This window comes from Osmia bicornis, chromosome 11 (genome assembly GCF_907164935.1).
Source record: "Osmia bicornis bicornis chromosome 11, iOsmBic2.1, whole genome shotgun sequence".
Taxonomy (NCBI): domain Eukaryota; kingdom Metazoa; phylum Arthropoda; class Insecta; order Hymenoptera; family Megachilidae; genus Osmia; species Osmia bicornis.
Window position 1 is genome coordinate 8,484,162 of NC_060226.1, and position 27,883 is coordinate 8,512,044.

General features: G+C 30.0%; 2 protein-coding genes and 1 pseudogene across 5 annotated transcripts; 1 reads left to right on the forward strand and 2 right to left on the reverse strand.

The window, feature by feature from the left end:
* Window positions 1–2,937: 2,937 nt before the first annotated feature.
* LOC114873911 lies at window positions 2,938–10,374 on the reverse strand (annotated as a pseudogene).
* A 212-nt stretch (window positions 10,375–10,586) lies between these two features.
* Window positions 10,587–20,407, forward strand: LOC114873914 (WW domain-containing adapter protein with coiled-coil homolog). Of its 4 annotated transcripts, none has more exons than XM_029182706.2 (12): window positions 10,587–10,768; window positions 10,976–11,009; window positions 12,476–12,716; window positions 13,464–13,549; window positions 13,728–13,808; window positions 14,149–14,347; window positions 14,784–15,122; window positions 15,199–15,425; window positions 15,665–15,806; window positions 15,897–16,120; window positions 16,248–16,375; window positions 19,518–20,407. In XM_029182706.2, the coding sequence occupies exons 1-12, from the start codon at window positions 10,728–10,730 to the stop codon at window positions 19,522–19,524; spliced, it is 1,749 nt and encodes a 582-aa protein (XP_029038539.1). In that variant the 5' UTR covers window positions 10,587–10,727; the 3' UTR covers window positions 19,525–20,407. The 4 variants fall into 4 exon arrangements, with proteins under 4 accessions (XP_029038539.1, XP_029038537.1, XP_029038538.1 ...); XM_029182704.2 differs by lacking the exon at window positions 19,518–20,407 and adding an exon at window positions 16,468–16,991; XM_029182705.2 differs by lacking the exon at window positions 19,518–20,407 and adding an exon at window positions 16,468–16,991 and having other exon boundaries at window positions 15,668–15,806.
* On the reverse strand, window positions 17,317–27,834 carry LOC114873920 (nuclear pore complex protein Nup153). The gene is made up of 5 exons (XM_029182719.2): window positions 27,579–27,834; window positions 26,441–26,725; window positions 22,273–26,376; window positions 22,071–22,192; window positions 17,317–21,862 (listed from the first exon to the last, which is right to left on the reverse strand). Exons 1-5 carry the CDS (start codon window positions 27,651–27,653, stop codon window positions 21,805–21,807), a joined length of 4,644 nt encoding a protein of 1,547 aa, XP_029038552.2. The 5' UTR covers window positions 27,654–27,834; the 3' UTR covers window positions 17,317–21,804.
* Between the last annotated feature and the right edge of the window lie 49 nt (window positions 27,835–27,883).

Below are 27,883 nucleotides of genomic sequence, written 5' to 3' on the forward strand. Positions count from 1 at the left end.
TTGATGATGAATTGTAAAGTATATTTTTTTTAATAATATTAATATTAATTCTATAATTATTATGTTATAGTAAGTTCAGAAGTTAATAATATTTTACATTTCAGATTAAATTATTTCCTCGTATTCAAGGACTTCAAGAAAATACAAACTCCACAGTGTCAATAAACTTGCCAAATTACATAGAAGTAATTGTACCCCCATGCAGAATGAGATACATCACATTTCATTTTTCGATCTGTCCCCTTAATATCTATACAAACATAATTTGTTATAAGTACACAGATATGTATCACAATGCAGATAACATAACTAGTCATCACTAATTGTTTAGAAATGAAAACTTTTTCATTCTATTTATACAAGAAACTACAACAAAATAATAGCTACTTAAAAAAGAAATCAGATTAAAAAATTAAAAACATTATATAGAACTTATAAAAAGAAACATTTTAGTCTTTATATAGTTGTTAAAGTGGATAGGAATTTTTTTACATAAAAAGTCATTTGATATGATACTCGAATTAATAGCATTTTGCATTAATTTATGTTTTAAAGACTCTACATATATTTTTAATAATTATTCGGCTACTTTTTCCAAATGTGGGTAAAATATGCCTCACTGTACAAATTTTAAATGGAAAGAGTTAGTGTAACGTTTAAAGGATAAACGTCCAAGAAACTTATGCGTTAATCATCATTCAAGTCAATTTATTACTTGATTTTTCTTTCGAATGTCTTTGACGTAAATGCAACAATCATGTCCAGTCATTTAAAAATCAGAAATGACTTATATACCCTAGTGCCATATCCTTTATGTTTGATGTTCTTGTCTACAACTATTAGTTAATTATTATACCTTATTCTATTAATATATAGTATATTTACTTGAATGTTTTATCACAGAAAGTATAATGAAATTTTACGGTTTTGCTCATCATCGACAAATATACAATTCGTTCCTCGTCATACAACTAATCATAATCAAATTTTACTATTTCATGATGAAACGTCTTTGATATAAATAATAAAAAATAAAGTTCATTATATGTACAAAGTTTACAAATAGCTATAAATCTCGCATTCAACAAAAAGTTACATGGTATTCTTAAGTTCTTATATCGTTACCATTAATTTATTTATTCATTTGAAAAAGAAGTCTGATAGTTTTAAGTTGAACCTAAATAGATTTATGATTTTATGTACTGATTGAAATTATGTGATCAAATAATTGCCAACTGCTTCCACGTGATATGAGCTGATTATTTATAGAAAAAATTGTTTTATGCAGCGTGAAGCATTTGTTAAGGAAAGTCTGATATCAGAGATATTAATTTAGTACAATAACATCACATCAAATCCCTCATTCATTCATGTTCATGAAAAGAATTCATTATTGTGTCTGTGTAGAACAGTCTGTCATAATAATAAATAATATTAGTAGTAATAAACCCGTATTTGCCTATACTTGTAAATTACATACATAGGCTGAATTCTTTAAAAAGTATATTACAACATACTTACCTCACATTTACCTCCCAGACATTCATCTTTTACGTTTATTTTATAACCAAAACTGAACGTAATATCATTTATAACAGGGTACAATTGTCTGAATACTTTAAAAATTTTTTTATTTTTTATTTTGTAGTTGCGTTTTTACAAAAGATTTTAATTTGTAATATTATACCTGAATTCATAAAACGTGTTTTTGGTATATTTATATATTCATTAATGAATTTTTATTCTTTAAATATTCTATGAATATAAATTTTTTTTGGGGTTGCTAATGTATGTACTTTAGATACAGTAATTCATATTGTCATTTCTCATAGAAAAGATTAAATTAGAATGAAGAATGTATAAAAAATAAAACTATTTTAAATTCCAAAGCATATAATAAATATAGTTGTAGTTTCTTATATACCGAATATATTTTTAATTAGGCTTTTAAAAGTAGGAGATATAGAAATAATACAAATTATTTTAAATTCAATGAAATATGAAAATATATATCTGTAACTTTTTATGTACAGTTATTGTAAATACAAGCATCTTTAAATATACTGAAATGATCTATTAATAATTTACGTTTAAAACATTAGCAATATGTATAATGATAGAGTGTTTTCTTCTCCATTGTTAAAATGCCCTCTACAAAATATAAAACACTTCATATTATCTTAGTTATATTACCATCTATAATTTTTAGGATATATATTAATTTGTATTACGTTTCTGTAACTGAGTATAAATAATTTTATCATAGTCTGAAATTTGAATCAATATTATTTTATTAGGATAAAATAAAGATACAATAATATTTGCTTCGGGGAAAGTATTAAAAAATCTAAAACTAATATTATTTCACTTTACTTTCAGCAATCAGATATATTTTATTTGCTTTATATTATGTAACTTAAACTAATTTTTTTAAAAAGTATTTGGTATTTTGTACCTTCTTAAATCTATAACTTAAAATATCTTATTGTGTTTAATTTAAAACATATCATTAACAGTCTGGCAGCCTCTATTGTATAAAACTATTGTACAAATTAATGAATGACATATGTAAAATTTGTACAATGGAATAGTCTAATAATACAAAATACAATAAAATCAGAACAATGATAATAGATCACTAACAATTAAAACACTAAAAACATATATCTATAACTTAAGCATTGTAAAAGAGATCATTGAAAACATTTCTGTCATAAATTTTATATCTAAAGGCATACTTTTTATAGTATATCAGATGGTATTAAGTATATCTATATATATTTACAAAGTGATGAGCTTAGAAAAAGTTGAAAGATTTTAAAAGATCAAATATAACATCTAAGTAATTCTTAAATTTATTTTAGATTCTAATATAATATTTTAAAAAGTAAAATTCATAATTAAGTGTCACAATGCATATTTTTATTTGTACTGAAATAGAAATAAAAGAAAACGGACTATTATTAAAAATTCTTTGGAAGTAACATACTACAATGTAAATTTATAAAATCGATACTTTGTGACATTTTAAACTCAACTTTTTTGGTTTTTAAACATTCAAGTAATTTAATCATTATAATTATTAATATTTTTATTACATTACTAATAGTAATTCTTTTTATATTCCTGAAAAGTTTGGCTTACTGTAAAGAAAATGCATTTAAATAATGTATCTTTGTATCAATTGTTTAAAGGTTCATACAGTAGTAATTTATTTTTCTAAATTCGTAGCAGTTTGTAGAAGTATATTTCCAAATGTATTTAAAACACCTGTTGACTCTAATGAATGGGTAAGGCTAATTTTAGAAATATTGTACATGTTTTAATTGTTACTCACTTATCGTTTTTTTCCGTCTACTTGCACATATGATACCTGTGAACAAAATATTAACATAGTATATAATTCAGTTATTACATATTATATTACAAATATATTATGAACTTAGATTTATACAAAAGAACCATAAAATAAGCTTACCTGAATATTATTACATTCTTAAGTATAAAAAAGTAGTGTTAAAAAAGAAATGTTGATGTATCTGGCAACATTACTTTCTTACACTTTTTAAAAATAAATATTTTGCTTTGAATTATACATTTACATAAAGTCTATTGTATTTTTATTATTACGACGAATTGCACTTATACAATAATTGTAAGGCACTAAACATACTGGAATGATATCTTCCAGTGTAGATCTTCCATGTAGACAATTATATCAGTTGTTTATTAAAATATCCAATACTAAAGAATTTGATTTGTAATATTATAAAACTACATTATTGGTACTATAATTTTGATTTTATGAAAATATATATTATATGCACAGAAACTGATATGTTTCAAAAAGAAAAACAAAGATTAAAGAAAATGCTAATTTATGTTTAAAATGAAGCAAAGAATACAAAAATATAACTTTACCTTTCTTTACAGAAGTAAAATGTTTCTTTTGCATTTTCTGTTGATTTACAGAATAAACAACTGCATTTGCTTCCAAATTTGATGAAAGCTTTGAAGCTAATTTTCTTCTCTTTAAGGGCATTTCTTCATCTAAAGTTACAATCATCTGTTTTTCAATAAACTTTGAAGACTGTTTGTCTGCGTTTTGTAACGACCAGTTGGCATCAGATTGAACAAGCGTGTTATTTGAAATATCAGTTGTAACATTTACTTTACTAACATCTTCATCAAGTTTTGTATTGTTTTTCAAAAATTTTATGGAAGTTTTATTATCTGATATATGTGAATCTTCAAGTGAGCAGGATACATTTGAATCTTCCGAGATGTTATCTTCCGTGATGTGTTTGAAATTCTCTAATTTCGGGTCCTCTTTGAAAATTGCATCTATCACAGTATCGTTATGGAAATTCAATAACATTTGCTGTTTTCGTTGAGACATATTTCTCAATCTCTGAATACCTACACATTTGAACTGTTTGTATTCATTTTCAGAGGTACATGTAATTTGTGGTGATTTTTGACAATATGATACATGAAATGTTGATAAAGGTAATTCACACGTATTCTGCGTATCCTGATGATCTAGAATGTTAATACCAGTAAGCTGTGAACATCTTAAACTTAATTCATTATGCTTTGATTGAACAATAGACGAAGATGATTCTTCCTTTTTTCTTTTCATTTTAATCTTCTTTTTACATTTTAATTTTCTATTGGATGATCTAGACTGTGTACAAACTTCTATTCTATGTTTTGCAGTGTAATTTTTCTTCTCTGTACAATAATGTTGTATGTTTTTCTGCTTTATGGAGCTTTCATATTCTTGCTCTATACACTGTGGAATTGTATTTGTATTGCACGACATTAAATCGATGGAAGACAGTAAGTCACAGGAATCTAAAGGCTGTTTTACTGATGAAGGATTCGTTTCAAATTCTAAATACACATGCTTATCCGATGATTGAATATCATCTTGCTGTCTTGATGTGCAATTTATTGACGGATTTAATGGAATTTCATTGGAAGTTGAAATTTCAGATGAAACTTGATTTACTGTATCATTAAAACATTCGATTTGGTTAACAGTATCTTCCTTTTGAAAAATATAGGATTTTTCTGTTATACTATCGGTATCAAGCTTACCAATAGGACTAGAAAGACAACACTTAGGAAATGATTCTTTTACTTCAGAAGATATACCATCTGAATTCACTAAATTAACTGATTGATCAGGAGATAAATTTTTAATTAGCGAAGGAAATTCAAGTGATTTTTGTTTACTTGTATTTAAACCAAATCCAACCACATCCACACTACTATCAATTAAATAATTGTAATTGCTACTTAGTTCTCTTTCCTTTTGCAAAAAAATATTTTCTTTATTTCTTGCAAAACTTTGGTCCTGAGAATTTAATTCAGAGCTATCGTAATCTTTGGTTGAAAAAATTTCTGTTTCAAATGTTTTTTTAATTAATCGCGGATTAACTGCTTGTACATTTGAATACATAAAATCGTTTGAAGGAAAATCCATATTTGTTAAATCAAAATCGAATAAAGAATTTAGAATTCCAATTGTTCCAAGACTACCCTCAGGTAATGGTGTTTGAGTATTCTCTGCATCTGTTACAATATATTTTTCTTCCTTTTTATTTGTATGCGTATGTTCAGATTGTGAAAAAAATTCTGCAATACAATTTAACACATTGTTCGAATTATCATAATTAATTGGCGACATCAGTGGCGACTGCCAATTTTCCATAATCTCTTGCTCATCTTCAATGGTTATATCTCCATTTAGAATGTTATCTAAAATATCAGTATTCTCGAATTCATCCACGGAACGTGTTTTCGTTATATTAATCTTTTTTGAAAAATTCTCGCAATGTACATCTTGATTTGGTTCTTTAATATTTTTGGGATCATTCATATAAAATTCGTTGGTATGATTATTCGTTAATATAGTCGTTTTAAGTTCGTTCGTTTGTTCGGATTCGTCATTTAAAATTCTGAAACTTTCATTATCTTCTTTCTTAACAGACTGTTCAATTTCAGACTTTATATGATTGCAGAGAAAGCTTCGAGATGGCTTATCTTCATTGTCTTTGCCGTGAGTGTAATAATCTCTGGGCTGTGATGTCGAAACAATGATCTTTTTACACTTATTCGAATCATATTTCAGTTGATTCAATGTTATGTTGGTTTCTTTATCATTCCATCTGTGAAAATCTTGACAATTACACATATTCGGTAATTCCTTTTTATCATGTAATTCTAAAATTTTATTCAATTTCTCTAAATTTGTAAATGAATTTATATTTTGCACCCAACTGGATGACGATCCTGGAATTTGATTTTCAGAAATTGTAGTAGCAACGGTACACATATCCGTTTTATCTGAACAGTCTAATCGTTGTTTTTCTGCATGTACTGTCATAATATGTTCACCAATACGATTTAACACGTTCATGCATTTGTCAAGGTCGCTTAACATACATATTACATTTTTGTCACAAATTAATTTCTTGTCTGTGGTACTATTTTGTGTCGCATCTTCGCTTTTTATCATATTAAATATACTATTGTTATGGTAAGAAAAAGGTTTCATCTCAATTTTTTTACAGTAACTTGTGCATTCATGAGTGTCACAAGAAAGTTTTTGTTTCACAGCTTCTGTTACCTGTGAACCATGACTGTTCATAGATATAAAATCATGTAAATGACAATCACTTTGTACATAAACAGGTTGATTTCGACAATATGTATCAGCTTGAGTTGTATTACAATTTGTTGATAATTCTTGCTTTATAGACTGTGTACTTGTTAAATTATTTTGGCACTCATTTGACAAGGGTATTGTCTCTATGGAACTTTTCGGTTGAAAGAATGATTCTTCTTTACCCTGAGTATCTATTACGCTAGATTTATTGGCTGTACTTTTAGAAATAAAGGTATGTTGAGACATTTCATTTTCCTCTCTACTTTCCTTAAGTAGATTTAATATAGTTTTTGGTACTTTAATATTTTGTCCCACTGTATCTAAAAGTTTTAATAATGCTAACAGTTTATGGCGTTGTAAATTAATTTGTTTTAATGATGATGTATCACATTGTTTGTGTTGAAGTAAACATTTTAATTCGTTATTTCTTTTATTTAAAATATAACCATATATGCTTTGTAAATTAACATGAATATTATCTTTGATTGGTTCTTGTTCCAATGAAGTACAGCTTTCTGTACTTTCACTAATTTTATTGTCCAAAACTGGTGAATGCTCCAAAAGAATATTATCTGTAAAATATTCAGAGTTTTCTTTACTATGAGCATCTACAATCTCCGCTTGACTACTGCACTTTACTTCATTATTTTGTTTTTGTACTTTATATTTCTTTCTTGTCATTTGTAACCATTCCAATTTTTTATTATTTCTTCTTTTGTTCTTCTTCTTATTTACCGTCAATTCATCTTCCTTAGTTAAATCAATTAATATTATTTCTCCGGGTTTTAATTTCGACACTTTTTTATGTTTTCTGTACTTGTTTCTTGCATTAATTACAAACATTTGATCGATAGTTTCATTAAATTGTATGTCATTTTCGAAGAAACAATCATTTCTTAAATTCCTTACTTTCCTTCTTTCGCACTCATGGTTTGTAGTATGTTCTTGAACATCACAGAACAAAATCTGAAAATGTTAGAAATTAAGAAAATATTAAACAAACGCTATATTTACAGAAAACTATGAATATTTTATAATGTAAAAATTACCTGTCAAGTATTGTAATCGTTTAAATTAGAAATTTTTGCTAAATGAGAATCCCTAAAACGGACTGACATTGCATCCTCAAATGCTAAGAAGTTCTTGGATGCTGTTTTTAAGTCAAATACATTTGGTTGCAACAACCAGATAGTTTCATTTTCATGTTCTATAGGAGGTTTTGGTATAATCTTCAACAACTCATCACTCATTTTCGGTATACATGACCCCAATATTGTTAAAGCAATCTTATTCACTTCTTTTTTCTCTTTAACGTTTTCCTTCGTTCTTTTCCACATTTTTAAAACAAGCAAATATCTAACATAATCCATGTCTATCAGAGATCCCATATTTTTTTCTAAACTGGTAAAACTTTTCCTATTGTAAAAAATTTTTTATATAAAGTATCGTACAGTATCGAGCACAGTAGACTTCCTTAGGGAAAATGACATTAAAAAGGTAGCAATCAGAAGGGCATCAGAAAGGCCGAGAACTCAGAAACCCGCGAAAACGGAGAGGGGTATCGCCATTTTCCCTGGGGAAGCTTACCATGCTCAGTATTGTACAATGCAAATTTCATTTTCTTAAATTAGTAATAAAAAAATATTAAAGGTTTACATACATGAATATGGGATCACATATTTTTGAGTACTTTTTAGTAACAAATTTAAGTTTAAGTAATACTCTGAAGATATACTTTTCTGAATTATCTGAAACAGAATTGAATAGATAATTATTATAAATATGTTAATTCCCATAATGAGTGTAAACTTACTTAAATATATCCACAATACTGAAAGAAGTTTGGCTGCCAGTTTAGAAGAATCCATATTTTGTTTAAAAGTCTGGAATTCCATATCTATGTACGTTCCTAATAATGCTGACATTTCATTTAAATACCAATCACAATCATCCGCATCCTGTAAAATATTTAGTAAGATGTTCATAAATCAACATTTTAAGTATAATTAAAACTAATAATGTTAAAATACCTCTTTAATTTCATGCCAATAAAGATGGAAAAATGTTAATGTATTACTTATATGGTTTTTTAACTTTATCATATCTGATGTCTTTTCACAATACATATTTATACTCTTCAAAATATTTCTGAAACATTTAATAAAAATCAGTTGCTTTTTATTTATATATACTTTCAATGTTTCTTAAATGATCAAAGATAATGATTTTACTGTTTATAGAGAAGAAGTAAATATTTTAATAATGGGTAACTCTTATTCCCCACAGATGAACACATTATTTTATTAAATTTATTAAACCATGGAAATATATTTTCACATAATTTAGCATCAATAAATTGATTGTTTAAAACCTCTTCAGTTTTATGTTTCGTAGATATATTGGCATACTTTTTGTGCATCCATACAAAATCTATTTTATCTCTTTCATCCATTGTTATTTCATTTGTATAAAATTCTGCTATAAAAATATAAAAATTAAGATAACACTAAAATATCTTATACATGTCCAATTATATGAGAGGTATAAGACTTAAACATTAATTTATTTTAACTGCTAATTGCTAATAAGAATTGTTAACTGCTAATATTTTTGTTTCCTATACCTCTCATAGTATACTAGAATAATATGCTTCTTACTTGTGGAATTCTTATTTTTCAAATTATCATTCAAAGTAAAGGAATTGCATAGATTCATCTCTGGTGGAGGTGGAACCATGACTACCATTCAAAATAAATTTTATAGAACCTAGAAACAAGTGGTTGCATATATGTATAGTTATCAATAATACCCATATATAATTTTTATTATCTTTGAAATAAGAAGTAATTATTAACAAATTAAATGTTATGATTCTATAGTATATCCATAAGTTATATAAAAGGGAATATTACCTAATCTTTTCAGCGCAATTAAAGCCAAATTCCTTATACACCTTTCAGTACAACATTCGGTACAATTTTTATATTCTTATGATCGATGTAATCGCGTGTCAGTGGGAAGGTACGTCGTAGAAAATATCTAAAAAGACAACAATCAACAATGAAAGAGCGGAAGTTTTTCTTAATACAAACTTGTTTAAGAATGTGTCCAATGTGCGGCATTATAAACACCCCCACACCCCTAATTTATGCTTTTACAACGCTTACTACTACATACCCAAAAGAAAAGAAAATTAAATGGGCACAGTTGTTATTTTTTTTCTCTGTGAATTAACAGTTTCATTGCTTTAGTTTTTCAGTGTTTGCAACAGCACAGTCGCATGCGACGATAATTTTGCTGACCTGCGCCGTCGCTTGTCGTACTTAAAACTTGTTATAGTTCTTCGAAAATTGAGTGAAACGCGACGCCTGGCACCGATTGTTAATTTAACGTCGTCGTGATTCTAGCGTTCAAAGCATTCGTCACGGAAATTCGGAATACAGGAACGGTCACTCCTTTTAAAGAACCCGTATGCATGCTCAGAAATAATAAATTTTTTACGCTAATAATTTTTCAATTTAATTATACATGTTTAATCAAGTTTATATAAATTTTATTCTATCACTTAAAATTAATTGGAGTCTTTGAAACCGTGATTGCGTAACTGGTCATCATTCTAGAAATTAAGTTGTTACTTAGATTTGATATTTAAACAACTCCTAATCTTTACAAAATGAAAATCATTAAAGAACAGAGATACTATTCTAAAATAATGAAAATAAATGATCGTGTAATTGTATGAAAAATCTTACGATAGACATTTGATCGAACAGTCGTCTGACACAAGTTATGTCACGTGTAGTCGAACGTATGGTGTCAATTTAAAGCGTTTAGTATGTACGCTCCTGAGAAGAGAAGTTGCACACAGAAGCGCAGACGTTGCGCGAACTTTTCAGCTATACTAACCGCTAGCGGCCGATCACGTATGTGACATGGCGTCCGGGTAGAAAGAAAGTTGACTGTTAAATAAGCGTTAATGTTGTTTTTATGACATTGACCAACCGAAAAGGGAACATCCGAGGCCGCGAATTTCCCACAGACACCGGCATTGATGGTAATGCATGCGAGGAAACCACAAAGGATCAGCGATGGGTAGGGTACCGCCGTCAAATACCCAATCCTGACACAACCAACCTCTACTCACCTCACCTCTCATCACCAAGTCCGTCCATCCGACCCACTCGACATCACTACTACCGCCATTCACGGGACGTTTCTCCTCGATGGAAATTTCATTTTCCATCCCGGAACACCCGCTGTCTAACGATTCGATTTATCATTTACTTTGTATGATTTCAGGTACTTCGAAAAGCACCAGGCCCATCCCTATCAGGTAAATATCATCGAGCAATTGGTGTTGGGGATTTCGGAGGGGGGTAATTTATCTACAGTGCGGTTGCACGCATAATTTTACCGCGATTATTTTTCGCCTTTGTTTAGAAAATATAAAATTCATCTCTTTATTTAACGCTTTTTCTTGAAAAATTGCGCGATCATCTGTGTCATCGTTCTTTTCATATTTTCTAAATCATACTTTTTTTTCCTCTGGCTCGTTATGAACTAACGATTAGTACAAATTATTTATAAAGAATTCATTATTGGCTTTAAGTATTAGAAACATTACAAACATCTTTTTCAGTGTTGTGATGTTTCTCCTGTAATTTACCCGCCTATTTTGTTAATTTTATTGTGGTGTAATTTTTGTGCAATCATTATGTGTTTAGTGATATATAAATTATTATTATTATATACATTTATATGTTATTACATTAGATTCTTCATAATCTAATGTTTCAGTAATATGCAGATAACTTTACTTACTGTAACATATCATGATAATGTAAAAAAAATAGCTTTCTCTTTCTATAAAAATTTAATACATTTTATGCATTAACAACTAACAACATCGTTGAATGTATGTAAGTTGCTTTAATATTCATATCATTTGTCTGTTCTAACAAATACTTTAACGCTATAAGTACAGATACTTTGATTATGCACATTTGTCGAATGTATGTATATAACTAAAGTCTTCTGTGCATAAAAAGATGCTTCTTTTTCACTTCAAATAATTAGCTAAAAAAAATGAGTCCAACTAGTAAAAATATTGCATTGTTTTTAAAACATTTTAAAAACATTAATTGTAATATTGTCCTTGAATGTAATATAGTTACAAATGTGCATGAAATTTATATGATTTTTAATGTATTGTTTATAGCTTACATTGAATGTGGTAAAAATAATGTACAAATTATTGTATATTTATCAGGTTTTGTGAAAGATGACAATTTTTTTCAACTTGTAAATATAACCTCACTTGTAGAAAATCAATAATTCATTCTTCATTATGTAGATTACTAATACTGATTTAGAAATATTATACTGACATTTTAATTAGAATTTCCTTTGTGATAGGTTATTTATAAAAGTTATACCTCTACTAATATTAACTAATCTCATACTTGATTTGTATTAGATAGGTTCATTCAGTTTTATGTAATTTATGAAAGTTATATTAAATTATTCATTAAAACAAAGTACATTATTAACTATTTTCTTCATAAAATGTATTCTATGTAGATGAAATAAAAATTTGCACTCTTGTTTTTACCATTGCATGATTATTTTATGTATTACAGATGTTTGTTACATTTATATTGTGATCCTAATATGTTTTATTTATGTAAAATTAAAAAAATGATATCAAATGATATGAATATTTAATATTTGTTTTATTTATTTTTCACAAAATACAAAAAAAAAGTCTGCTTTACTTACATTGAATATTTTTGATTGCAGAACGCAAAGTACAGCAGTTCTAAGGGTGGTTATTCCTCATCAACGACATCATCAGATGGTCGTTACGAAGGACGTATGCGAGATTCCCCAAATGGCAACTCTTACAGTCCAGCAGCGGGCTTGGGTATGGGCATGGGAACAGATAGAGATAGTCCTCGCAGCTACACATCTAAACCCCTTTACAAGAAGGAGAGAGAAAATAGAGACTACAAGTTATCCTCCTCTAGGGACAAGTATTCGGGTAATTAAATTTTATATCTGTTTCTCTTAATTGTTCGATATGGTTTAGGTTTAATGTACTTTAAAGTAATATTCAAAGTAAATCACTAAGAAAGTAATTAAGAAACATAGTCATGAATTTATAAAATACTGTATTCAAAAATTCAATAATTGTAATTATTTTATGAAGAACAATAATACAGTCAATTTTGCTACAACCAGTAAAAATTAAAGATTATAATTAATAAGGAAGAATTAAGTGTTTTTTGCATTGTTAAATGTTAAAGTTTTATGTAATTGGAATAAAAATATTTCCTAAATCAATTGGGGAAAAAAACGGATTATTATTTGGAAATAGAAGAATATTAACAATTTTATTTAATAAAATACCATTTGTTACATATGATATTCTACACACGTTTTATGTATAGAAGCACACAATTTAGAATATAATTTAAAAACTTCATAGTTCACTATTGTGCACAAATATAGAATAAACTTGTGCATAAAACAATTATACAAATTATACAAGAATAATGAAACATAAATATATTTTATATTTATTTATTTGAGAAATGGACATGTTTTCATTTCATTTTATAAATAAAATTTTATGTTTTAAATTATATAAAAAAGAAACTGTTACAAAATCGACTGTATAACACTTTTTTCTTTGAGAAATAAAGATTTAATTCCTCTTTCTTCAGTATAAAAACAGGGTTGTGTCTTAACATTTTCAGCTGTAACATGCTTACTTGCATATGTGTAGATTGTGCACGATCCCCAAAAGACAAGAGAAGCCGTGAGAGCAGAGATTCAGAACACAGGACCAACCACGATAGGAGTAGTGGAGAGGTATGAAATTTGTTATAAACTAGGAATTAAGTAACACTTAATACCCCAATTAATTTTGGTTATATAAAATTTTCTGAATAAAGTATGTATTATGTGTAATGCTGAATATTTTATGAAGTTGTTTGAAACGTTTCAAGTAGAGGTGTATGTTGATATAAATGTTTCTTTATTGTTACAGATTTTACATCCTATAAAATTATCATCAAATTCATCAAGAGAGTCTTCATCTCAAAGGAAATTATCACACAATTCCTGTCAGGTCAGTATCAAGAATTACTTCAAATGTTATTAGTAAAATTACATAAATATCACATTGAATAAGTTTTTTAATAAAATAACAAATAAATTTTTATCTTTGATATAAAGTTTGATGTAAAAGTTAAATAAATAAATATTAAAATCAATAGTCAAGTCAAGTATGTTGTTGAAGAATTACAAATTCCTTAAAGTGATAAAATATTGCAAAATGAAGATTTGATAGGTACACAGGATCAACAACGTGGCCAAATAATTTCATCTTTTAGAACAAGTTTTGGAATTCGTATAAATATTTTCCATCGATTCAATCGTTTCCGGAAATTTTAGAACAGTCTGTTTAGGATAAACGTGGTGATGAGCGAGGAGGTGCAATGGAACGTTCGGCCAGGTTCGGTGATTGGTCAGAGCACATGAGTTCTTCGGGGAAGAAGTATTATTACAACTGTAAAACAGAAGTTTCTCAGTGGGAAAAGCCACGGGAATGGATTAGTCGAACAGATAATCGACAACGTCAATCTAATGATTATTCTTCTAGGTCAAGTAGGTTTAACGATATTATATCACTAAATAAATGTTTTTAATTAAAAACAAATGGTTGTACTTTGCATGTTATCAATTCCTTTCGCTACAGTATCAAATGTGTAATAGTCGTAAATCATTAAAGCTTGGTAAATATTTTATTTGTTACTAATCTCTTGCAATTAACTGACTATGGCATGTGCATTATCTGCAGCGAAAGGGTTATTTTATTAATTAAGGAAGTTCAGTTAATTTATTGTGTATTTGTGTTTATCATTTTATACTTGAAGCATAGAAAATGATATTTTTCTAATTGAAGAATGAGTCACCCCATACAGATAAATATTAAACAACTGAATTTCTGAATTTCTCATAACTTCAACTAATTAATATAACCAAAGTCAGAAAAATGATTCGGTTTAGAAGATTTTGGTTTTTCATTTCTTTTGTCTCACAGGTCATGATAAACATTCCAACTCGCGGTCAAATAGCAGTAGCAGTGTGCGAGATGGTAAATCATCGCGTCAATCCGATAAACGAGAATATTGGAGTTCATGCAGTGGAAGTGGTGGTGGTAGTACTAGGGAAGATGTATCAGTTAGGGAAAGGGAAAGAGAGAAAGAACGTGAAAGAGAACGTGAACGTGAAAGAGATCGCGAATCGTGTAGAGAGGATGCAGGAGGTGAGCGTCAAGCTCAGGATATGGATATATCACCAGGTGATTCTACACCAACTTCTGAACCTCTATCTTGCACTCACGACCCACTGCCCCAAGGTCCTGTTTTGTTGGCCACTGGTATGTTTTATTTATTGGATACAATACAATGATAAAAGGAAAAGAAAAGTACTGATAGATGAATAATTGATTATAGCTTTACCTCGGTTAACATCACATCCACCGTCAACACCACAAACACCTGGTAAACTTAATTCACCGACGCAACAACAAGGAAATAGTAATGCTCCAGGGCCACCAGTTTCACTAGCAAATCTTCCAAGACTTTTATCACAAATCACAGGCAATAAAGAACAACCTGACATTACACCGCAAAAAGCACTACAAACACTTCAAACAGCCGCTATTTTATTGTCTAGACAAGTAAGTGTGTTCTATAATTTAAGGATAACATTTTTTTAGGTAATTAATCTAAATTTTTTTACAGAGATTTCAGCAACATTTTTTTTTCATATTATAATATTAAAATTTATAGTAAGCATTTATTCTTTATTTTTTCATTTTTTAAATTCAAATTGGAGTTGAATTAATAAACAGTTTATTAGTTTTGTGAAACAGTAGATGATAATAATAAAAATTATTTGATTATATTTTTCTTCTAGCAGTCGGCTAGTGGTGACCGAAATAATAGTGGAAATGACGTAATGGTCCCGCTAAAAGTTGATACAAGTGGCAACATTACAAGCGAGGGACCACCAACTCCGACGCATTCGGAAACCCAGGATTGCATTGATGCACGAAAATGTATATTGACGATGAACGATAAACTTGTACTATTGATTGAATTGATAAAACTTAGCATTTAATAACTATATGTTTATTTTTCTTTCACAGTAACAAGTCCTGGGGGTACGAATTCTGGAGTGCAAGGTTTAAGCTCATTGCAAAATCTTAGCACATTAGGTTCTCTTGGAAATTTAAGTAATACAGGTTTACAAGCATTATCTAGAGTACAGCCTCCTTTAACACCTTCTTTAACACCTTCACTTGCTAATCATTATCGGGAAGATCTAACGCAACACGTGCGTGCCTTTCCTGCTGATATCCTTGAAAAACAGGTATATACATGTAATACATACACTCACATAGTTATTTCATCATAGTTATGTCATATATGTATATAAGATAATATGATATATCTATGAATGGTATGATAAAAAATATTTCGGTAATTGTCACTTATAGGCACAGAAACTTAGTGAGGAAGCACACACAATGGGAAGTTTACAGTGTACAAGAGTGTCGGCAGAATTAAAGACGGCACGATCCATAGTGAGGCTGACAGAGATTCAGGCAACTTTACAGGAACAAAGGTATATGTACACTCATATTTTATATTCAAATCATACCTATAAGATAACGATGAAATTACTTTTAAATTGAATTGGTAAACTTAATATTCTAGGATATTATTTCTCCGTCAACAAATTCAAACATTGGAGGAGCTAAAATCCCAAAATTCCTTCATGTCTGATGATTCTTAGTGTAAGAAACTTTATAAAGTAATTATAATTACAATCTATAATTCATGCAAAAAATAAAACATAATTATTAATATTCTCATTAATATTGAATAATTAAGATTGTACCTAAATTATAATATCATGATAGAAACGGTAAAAAATAGTAATGAATATATGGGCTGCCCAGAGAGGATCGGTTGTTTCGTTTATCAACTAACGAGTCTTATAATTAATTGAAAAGCCCCCCTCTCTGGGAAGCACAAAAGGCCTATCCACATGCAAACACAACACTAAGTAAATAGAAAATCAATCTATTCTATCAGTTCATTGCAAACTATTAAATTGTCCACATCGTCTTGTATTACCTATGTTATACGTGTCAATGTTTCATATCCCAAGATTAAGCGGCATTTTAACTAGTTGAAACATTTTTGTTGTAAATCTCGGAATAAAATTCGTGCCAGAAGTTTTAATTCAGTTCTTTATCGCCACTGTCTTACCTAATTCCCAGACTATTTAAAAGAAAAATGATTCTCTTCTGTTGTAAAATTATAATAATTTTCTTCACATGTTTAATAAACTTTTCTTTAAGTATAATATATAAAGAAGAAAAGTAAAAATGTTTAGAAAATTATAATTTGTATAAAAGGTATTTGTAAATAGTTTTAGAGATTTACAATAACTTAATCTGTATTATTTTTAGTACTTTTGGAAAGTACTTTGATAGTATATTGCTAAAAGAAATTGTATAGTATGTGCCAAAATCGGTTAAATAAGTGAAACACTTAATATATCTTAATCGTAAATAATTTTTATTTTCTGCATAGCTCCTCATACAGTTGTACAACATAAGAAAAAATGAATTACGTTATATCATTGTATTAGCTCTTGTAAGCAAAAACTGAATATGTAGTAGACGATGTGATCCTTAGAACTTTGAATTAATATATATATATTTATATACATAGAATTAGAATTTTTAAACAATAATCACTAAGCTATTTTATGTGGAATAAAATTTCAATTTTCCATCACTTATATTTTGCCCACTCTATTTTCGTTCAAAACATTATGAAAAAAATTAGTTACTTTACTGTGCTTAAAATAAAATATTTTCACTGAAAAACACATAGAACGAGTATATATATATATATATATTGTTCAGGATGATAAAACCACGAATACTACAGTAAGTTATAATATGGATTTCTTACTTTGTATATTTCTTTAAGGAACTGTTAAGGAGTGAGCTTAATACTTACAGAAATAAAAAGCAACATGAAATCTAATCACGAAACAGATACATTTCATCAAAGAATTCGAGACTGCGACTGAATTCTAAACGTTTCTTTTCAAATTACTTTTTTTTTTTAATGCGAATCAAGAAGCTTTTTACAAAGTACCTGTGCACATATTTCTTCTCATACCTTTTTTTAAAATCATTTACTAAAAAAGAATTAAGCTGTAAGTGTGATTAGTTGGTATGATATATAATTAAACTTCTTGATTCGCATTAATATCTAAATGCCCTTCTAAAATCGTTATTTTTACTAGCTACAAAATAAAAATTGTAAATCCAAATTAAACATTGTTTTTTTTTTCGATTGATATTTTTCATGTATCTTAATATTGTATAATATAATTATTATGAGTACAGCGGAGGATAGCATTTAAGAATAATATTGGTAATAATGTTAACGTGAATGTATCCTGTTCACGGTGTTTCTCAACGCGAGTTCTCAATAGCCTTCGTCATAATCACAAATGTTATGCATTAAAGCAACATGTCACATTTAATACAATAAATTATACGATATGAGGCTATCGAGGTTTTATTAATTATAATTACATATTTATACACTTGTTTTGCAAATAGATGTTATTTCTGTTATATGTAATATACACGGGTATTTTTATTATAATCTCTTTTTTATTACTATGTATGTATGTATGTATGTTTCAATAAACTATGTGTTACTATGCTTAGTGTAAAATAAAACACTCATAATTAAAAATTTTTTCCTGAGTTCATTTGAAAAAAAAAAGAGTGAATTGTTTGCATTTTTCATACTTCATTTGTGCGATTAATGATTACCGAATTAGAAGTGATTTTATCGATTGAGAAACACCGATAATTTTTTACAATATTATCTAACATTATACCATGTCATGAGAATGTTATAACATCCCCATAGCACCTGAAGCATACAGTGAACATTCTCCCATGTACATTGTATTTAATTACAGTCAGTCATTGGACTTATTTTATAACAAACTCTCTCTCTTTTTTGAACGTTAGATCATTGATTAATATATCCTCAATATAATCATTACAGATATTCGTGTAAATTCAGTACAATGCATAATTTTCATGGACTAAGATTATAATAAGGCCTCTGAACATCTGACTCATTTTATTTTACATTTCATAACTTGTAGAAGTATTGTACATTAAAATTAAAAAATTTTCTAGATTATATTATTAGTATGAAGTTAGGGTATTCAGAATTTTCCTTTGTTTCTTCTAGTCAAATAAAAAAAATATAGCAATTAAAGAACCATTAATAATTGTCATTTTTATCAATAAACTATTTTTCCTGTGTTGATTGCTATTTTCTCATTTTTGGAATAATTTAATTGAAATACATGTATGGTCAAGTTGTAATAAAAATGAATATTTAAATGGGTATTTAACGCTTGTTACAACAAATGTCACTTATAAAAGAGTAAATATTTTACAAGTTATGAAATGTTACAGGTCTATTGTTGAACGATTTCAATGTAGTGCTCTTCAAGTGTTTATGCAAACATATTGCAATGGAGAGTACAAACTGCTACAAAACAATTCCAATATGATTTGTTTTACAATCGTTAATACATCTATATCATACGCTCGTTATGTGATTTTAAGGCCATATACGAGATTTAATACAAAGGTACTGCCCCTTTAGGTCAGCATTTGATATATTTATTAATTTGGAAATTTGTCTAGGGGATAGACAAATGGACGACACAGCCTCGACAGAGAATGTTCACAGTGCAAGACAGCAGCATAGACATATCTCAGCGCAGCCTCACTTTATCATTGGTTAGTGCTTCTGCTGGTAATTATTATACAAATCTATCATTTCTTAAATTACACAATACAACTATATACGGAAGAACCCTTCGTAGACAAGAGCTCTCTTTTTGTTTCCTTTACACAACAAATATATTAAAAGGTACTGTAAGTCTGAACTCATTAATTTCTGTCATCGAACTGCTTCTTATGATTTTTATTGATAGATATAATTTTAATGATATAAAAACAAAAATCAATTTAACTATGTTGATACATTTGTTTACATACCTAGCAATATTATTGTAGCATAGCAGATAAGTAACAGCTACGAAGGGTATTTGTAAAATATGTAATTTGTAAATTATCCACAATGAAATCAAGGTATTATCTTTCGTTATCCTTGTTTTCTTAATATGTACGCAGCAAAACTAAAAATGTCTTAAAAACTACAAATGTAAATATTATACAACATACAAAGTAACAATATGTAACAGTTGTTTTGTACCTATGTATCTATTATGGCAGAAGGTGGGTCTTGTGCCGAGTTATTCTTGGCTACTGTCAATTTTAAGCCAACATTATAGATATAACTATCCTAGTCTTAAATAGGACGTGCACGATTTCATATTAATTCATTAATCATTAACACGTCAACTAACTACTTTCTGCAATTAGGGACTTCTAAAAAGAATATTCTGTTTTACAGGTCCTTAGTGTCTCGAAAACAGTTTTACTATACCTACAAATATTGAAACTAATATCACTCTAGGTAAAATTGCACACATTGTAAAAAATTTATAATTCCGTCAATAATAAAATATAAAAATATTTTAAAAAAATAATAACTGTAATTCTTGAAAAGAAAAGAATTTGATATACAAATTATTTGTTTGAAAAGTTCATACTTGGAGTTTTTTCTTTTTTTTATAATACAGAGTGATACGTTTTTATAATTTATATTGCAGAAGTAATAACAATGTACACAGCTGATAACAGATATTGCATATAAAAGTACGTTTGATTTAGTAACAAATGAAAAGAAAAAGGTAACTCTTTAGAAGTCCCGTAATAATTTATATTCACTCAAGGTATTCCTTGATTCGTTTTTCATTCATACTAAAGTAAAACACGCAACATTACTATAATTTAATTCTATTAAAATGGCATTCAGTATTATAGGATTAGTTTCATTCAATATATAAAAAAAATATACAATTTCGACTACTCGATGCAATTGTTCAGTAATCGTGAGTTTGTACTATCCGAATGCCATTTTTTTTTTTTTTTATGATACATTTTCTTTGGACTAGTACTACAAAGATTGTAGAACGGTCCATAAAATGCTAATTAAAATATAATTAATGTCTATACGCAGTGGGATTTCACTGATATTCAGTCAATTCACAATACTCGTGGCGAAGTTTATAGAAAAAATGAATAAAACAATTTTATCAACTATATCGTCATTCACTTCACATTAAGCTCCATCAAATTTCTGTACCTCGCTCTGTAAAATCGTGTATTCTAAACTTATTAAAAATAACTAGCCAGGTAACAATAACAAAGTTTATATACGGTCCACAATGTAATATTATTTCAATTTCCTGTGGCATTTTGTTTTTTACAAAAAAAATAATAACTTGTAATCCTTGTATCTTGATAGTACATCTTTTCTTCAATTACAAAGACATCGTCACGAGTTATGAATGACTTATACTTACCTGAGGGATATATTCCCACTTGTCATCCTCAATAATTTGCACTTTTATAGTGCTTCATTAAGTGCTTCTTTTTCATCGAGGTACTCTCATTTCATGAAATGAACTTGTCATATCAGTAAACGTATATAATGTCTTGTTTGGGCATAAGGTATTAGTAATGCAAATGGCATTATGATCTGTCTTATTTGCAAAAGTGGCTTCATGCCAATATTAATGTGTCATTCGTTATTATTATATAATTTAAATAATTTATAATTTACAGATCCAGTAGAACACAAGTGGTTGTACGCAAGCATACCCCATTGGCAAATTAGTATATTACATAAAATGCTTGGTATACCACCACGTTAATGTGATCGATCGGTATATGATATCTTCACTGTTTATCATACTGTAACTTTTAGCATAAAAGACATATTCACATACACGGCTTCATAAAACAAAACTAAAAATACATCCGGGAAATGTGCAACTAGGATGATACGTTACTTTTTCCTCTACCGCATTCTTCTAAAAGCCTTCTTGATTTTCCGTTGCGTCACAGTAGGTGTACCACTGAAACAAAATATAGCAGTTTATAAGAAATATTTACAATCAATACGACAGCCTATTTTTTTTACTCTATTTTTAATCTCGTAGCTACAACATATTCTAAATAAAAAAATCTGTTTATTAGTTATTGAAATGCATTACCAACATTATGATTTTTCTGTAGTTTAATAATAATGATAACAATTTCTATTGTAAAATATTAAATAGATACCTGAATGTTGCAGGCGCATTTCCGCCAGTAAAGTTATATGATGGTGGGGTATTGGGATCAAACGTTGGTGTGTTATTAGGAGGATTAAAATTAAATCCTGTAGATGGTGCAGAAGCAGGTGCCTGTAAAAAAAGTTACACATTTAATATAAAATTTTCTAATATATAATCAAAGAAAAAATTTGCACAAGTGTTATAATTACCATTCCACCGAAGTTGAAACCTCCTGAAGAAGCAGGGGCTGCTGTAGATCCAAAATTGAATCCAGTGTTTGCAGCGGTAGATGCAAATGATGACGATGGTTGATTTTGAGCAGCAGCCTGTGGTGTGCCAAAAATTGGAGTTGCAGTGGTAGGTTGGCCAAATGCTGGCGTTTCCGGTTTAGGTGCATTGAATGTAAATCCCGAACTACTTGTTGATGCAGCATTATTGAATGTATTTCCAAATAAATTACCGCCACTTTGTGGGACAGTTGCAGTACTACCAAATGTAAATAACGGTTTCTGAGTCGATTCAGCAGGATTAGTATTCGTAGAGAAATTGAATCCAGTTCCTTGTTGGGCTACTGGTTGATTAGCAGTACCACCAAATGTAAATAAATTTGAAGTTGACGAATTACTTTGACCCGGCTTCGAGGAAGATCCAAATATATTGGGTGTAGATTCGGTAGTAAACGTTGAAGGTGTTTGGTTACTGAAAACAGGAGTAACAGATGATCCAAAAAGATTTGGTGTTCCTGATTGCACACCAAAAGGTGTTCCAGTTGACGCTTGAGGTGTTGGATTAAACGGAGAAGCCGTTTTATCTGTACTTCCAAACACAGGCATTTTTGTATCGGTTGATCCAAAAATTGAAGGTTTATTTTCAGTACTACCAAACGTTGGTACTTTATTTTCTGGTACAGCAAAGGTAGATAGTTTATTTGTACCCATACCAAATGCAGATTGCTTATTCTCTTCTGTACCAAACGTTGATACGTTCTTTGTACCGTTAGTACTAAACAATGATGGAGCACTGGAAATACTTGAGAACAATGAATTTCCAGAAGTAACAGGTGTCAATGCATTAAAAGTTTTTGCTACTGACGAACTCTCTGTTGTTTTATTTTCTCCAAATGCAAATGTACTAGGTAAAGTCGAAGCTGGTGTTGATATTTGACCAAAGGTTGGTGCTGATGTTGTTTGCACAGTTGGTTTTGTTTCAAGAAACGTAAAAGATGATTGAGTAGAAGATGGAAGACTTGATACTACATTTGTAGAGGAACTGCTATTAACTGTAACTGTGCTACTTGGTACTCCAAATGAAAAAGAATTGGTTGGTTTAACTTCTTTTGCACTAGTTTGACTTAACGAAGGTAATGCGGTGGTGCTAATAACAACAGGGGATTGTGTAGTTTCTATGTTTGATTTCGAAACCTCTGTTACGACGGTATTTTCACCTAAAGCACTCTGTTTCTCATCTTTTGAATCTGATTCTTTTTTAATTTTAGGTTTGGCTACACCAAATGTAAACGTCGATGGAAGTGTTGTAGAAGTTGGAACATTCAATGATTGTTTATCACTCGCTGTTGATCCACTTTCACTTTTTCCAACATCAAACGAAAACGATGGTGCTGGCCTTTTTTCAGCTTCTTCTGAATTCTGTTTTGCATCAGTCTTGTCATTATTACTTGTATTAATTTGAAATCCAAATCCGCTTCCCGAAGTCGACGAGGCACTGTTTTCAATTTTCAATGTTTCATTAGTAATTTTCTTCTCTTCCTTTTGAATGCCAAATGTAAATTGACCAACTTGATTATTCTGTTGGTTACCACCAAATTTAAAACCATTAGTAGGCGCAACATGGTCAGTCTTTTCTTGATCAGCTTTATCTATACCAAATTTAAAACCACCAGCATTTGAAGGCATACTAAAATTAAACAGTAAACTGCAAGTAGTATTCGGTTGTGAATTATCAAATTTCTTTATACCCGGTTTCGATCCACCACAAGCTACGCATTCTGTAACTTTTGCCTCGTTCTGTAACATACAAGTATCACAGTTCCATGCACCTTCAGGCTTTTTAAATTTATCTCCAAATCCGTTTACAAGTAATAGTGGAACAGTTTTGGCTGGAATTCCAGTGCAAGGCTTACTTGTATTGCAACACGGACAAGAATCAACAGACGTAGCATTTCTAACCATGCAACAAGGACATTCCCAGGTATCTTTGTTTGGCTTAAAGCTGCTCGTAGTATCATTTTTGGTCAGACTTGAATTACCAAACAATTCCGTACCAGCATTTTTGTTTGCAACTGTACCCGTATTATTAGTAATATTTGCATCTTTTTGTATATTGCAAGAGGAACATTTAATTAAATTTTCAGAATTTTTAAATTTACATTTCGAACATTCCCAAGATTTTTCCAAGGACTTTACATCATTATGGTCAGATTTTACTAATTTTGTTGCATTAGCTTCCTGTTTTGTTCCTGGTTTACTTGTACCACATGCAACGCATTTAGTATCAATTTCTTTGTTTCGTACAAAACACGATGTGCATTCCCACTGATTACTTGAAAGTTTAAACTCAGCTCCAAAATGATCGTTCGTTGTAGTTTTTGTCTCACTGATATTTGATGTTGTTGATTCAACGGTTTTCTTTTTAACATTCAATTTATTAGCCTTACAAGCAAAACAGTGTACTTCTGTACTGTTATTTTTAAATAAACACTCGGAACATTCCCACAAAGTTGAAGTTTCTTGTTGTGCATCAGAGTTTGAATTTGTAATTTTTGTATCATCTTTACTTGCAACATTTGTTTCATTAGCGATTGAATTTTTCTTTGAATCTAACGATGTCTTTGTTTCATTTGATTTCTCAAATTCAGATTTATTAGGCTTAGAACCGAAGATACCCATAACGCTCCCAGATTTTAGTTCATTCGAAACAATAGGAACAGTGCCGCCGCTATTTTTCACTTTCTCTTTTGGTCTAGGAGCTGTAGACGAACCTGACCATATAAAATTCTGTGTTACACTAGATGCCAACTCACCAAGAACTGTACTAGATTTAACATCACCTTTTATCATAGTCGAATCGTTGGATTTATCAACTGATTGTTTATCAGCACTGATAGGGCTGCTAAATGTAAAGTTATTGATAGATTTCAAATTTTTTGTTACGTTTGTTACTTTTATAGGACTTGCAAATGTGAAAGTTTCTTCTTTACTTGTATTCGTTTTATGAATTATCTTTGTATTAGTAGGCGGTATAAAGTTGAAACTTGGTAAAGAAGATATTGGCAAAGGTATGTTTGGTAAATTGACTGGCTGAACTGTTTCTTCCTGATCAAGATTTGATGCTTTACCCTTCAGTTTACCATGATGCTTCGATTCATTATCAGCTGTAGTTCTGAGATGATATTCTTGAAGGGGCGGCGGTTCGCTTCGAGCGGAAATAATTTTTCTAGCTGCAGCTGTAGTATCTTGTAATTTTTTACGCTGCCTTAATTTTAATATATCTGGCACAGTTGGTACAGTTAATTCACGAGTTAGATGACGCAATCCAACTCTAGTTGATGATGATGTACTAATCTCTTCTCTTGTCCTCTTTTTATTTATTAACGAGGTATTATTGATTTTCAATGGAATCTTTTTAGCGTCAGTTATCGGCGACGAAAAGTGTTCTAGTGTTTCCAATATCTTTTTAGCAGTTTGACTCATACCAGACGAATCAACCCCTGTTGCGTTAGATGGTTTCACTTCAACGCTTGTTCTTTTAGGAACTTTAAGTTGAATTTCACTTGAATTATTAAACAAAGAGCGGCCTCGTTTATAAAGACCGGCTGCATTTGCCCCACCGAAAGTGGTATTTCCACTGTAAAAAGGAGACGACAAGGGAGACGAATGGTCCGACGAATTTGTCACGATTGATGCATTAAAACTTGGTCTACGACTACTTAAAGAATCTCGAGAACTGTTATCTAAAAATAAAGACCTCGGAGACTGCATACGGTTAGTGAAACTTAATTTCTCATCGTGAAATCTTTTTCTAGTGTTAAACGGGGAGTTGTAAGAGACATTTGATGGAGCCTCTTGTCTATTTGTTTGTGGAATAAGAGAGCTACAACCGCTGGTACTCTCACTGGATTCAGAATTGTCATCCATACCGCTTGTAATCCCATTATTTGTAGTAGTAACTAGCGAATTCAACTGAGACCTCTGCGGAGCTATACTTCTAATATCCGTATGTGTTGCAGGTGTAGAAGATACCAGATGACTCATCCCGCTTGGTCCAGCCATTGCAGGTTTACAGAAGTCTTCGGACTGTAACGAATAATTAATCGAATAAAATGTTTTCGAATAAATTGTTTTTATAAATTATTTTTACCATTTCATCGTTTATCGAACATTTAGATGGGCTGGCTTTATTAACCGTAGATTTAGTCCTTGGTTGAATGGAAAAGGTACCAGGTGGGTGAGTAACATCCATGCGAATACACGGTCGCTTCAAAGGCGGAGGCTTCTGGATATCTTCTTCTGACTCAACCTCTTCAGGGTTCTCAGAATTATTTAATACATCTCCATCGCTTTGAGACGAGTTAAACCATTTACTGATCCATGATTTTTGCGGTATAAGATCAGTTACCTTTGTTGCCACCTTTTTTACAAAAGACTGAAATACAAAACAAACAACTACAAAGATACTGAATAATTTTGTGTAATGCTTATTTTTATTATACTACTAGTTATATTATACCAAATACAATAAAACCTTTATAATGAAGAAGTGAACACAGAATTAAATTAGACACATACAGTGCTATTATTCAATGGTAATTAAATTTTTTATACATATTCAATATACTAACTAGAACTTAATATTTAAATATAGTAACAATGCTAGTTTATAAAAAAACACGTTGTTCTTAGAATTAAGGTTAATACGTTCAACCGAGAAACGAAAAAATAGATAAGCTATACGTTAATTCAGTTTATGTCAGAGTAAACTGAATGATTATTATTGTTTTTACAAAGAAATGATTTTTAAACAAGATTACGAGGTGTTATACGAAGATACGCAAAACATGATTTTTGAAAGTCACGAGTGTACTTTTTTTCGATATGGATTAGACGCGTAAAGCGATAATATATAAATTCGTTGAAAATCAGAAAGATGCGAGTGTAGGAGAATTGAGTTACATGATAGGGTCTCACAAATTATCCTCATACGGAATCGCGTTTCAAGGTTATATGTTATAGGTGCACCGATAGGTATCTTATAAGTGAAACAGTATGGAAAAGATTGAGGTTATCGAATGGATTCACATAACCGTAACATCGTGCGAGTCCAATGCAAGTGCATCTTAGGAAAAAGGTAATCATACAAGGAGTAGTTTGATGAAGGATCGGTACACATTGTAAGTTTATTGAAGGATCTAATTTGAGCGGTAAGGCGCGAAGAACCGTTGAACTTAAAGTAGGTTCGTATCTGTCGCGGGGACTCGTGCCAAGAAGAGACTACTCACATTGTTTGCGTCGTAGGGTTTCGTATTATGCGACGATGATCGTCTTCCAGTCAAATTGTTACTCCTCTTAGCCATGATTGGCACTGTTCACTTATTTAAGAGTATAAAACACGCGAGAACGTCTTCAAACGGCGCATCCCAAAAATTATTAACGAACCACCACCTTCGTGACTGAAATTCACGAGAGAAAATATGGCCGCCCCAAAGACCGCCACCAGGGCGCCAGGTTTCTCTCGAATGTGCGCTCGTCGCGCCTACCCACGTGACACCGTATGCGCTTTCTGGCTTCAAATCAGCTATCTCTT

Excerpts from the sequence above, each read along its gene's own strand:
- LOC114873914 (XM_029182704.2), top strand. The coding sequence starts at position 10,728 with ATGGTAATGCATGCGAGGAAACCACAAAGGATCAGCGATGG. Across the intron at positions 12,717-13,463 it reads CTCTAGGGACAAGTATTCGG|ATTGTGCACGATCCCCAAAA; the intron begins GTAATTAAATTT and ends GCATATGTGTAG. Across the intron at positions 16,376-16,467 it reads GCAACTTTACAGGAACAAAG|GATATTATTTCTCCGTCAAC; the intron begins GTATATGTACAC and ends TTAATATTCTAG.
- LOC114873920 (XM_029182719.2), bottom strand. The coding sequence starts at position 27,653 with ATGGCTAAGAGGAGTAACAATTTGACTGGAAGACGATCATCGTCGCAT. Across the intron at positions 26,726-27,578 it reads AACCCTACGACGCAAACAAT|TCTTTTGTAAAAAAGGTGGC; the intron begins GTGAGTAGTCTC and ends TTTGTATTTCAG. Across the intron at positions 21,863-22,070 it reads AATGCGCCTGCAACATTCAG|TGGTACACCTACTGTGACGC; the intron begins GTATCTATTTAA and ends ATTTTGTTTCAG.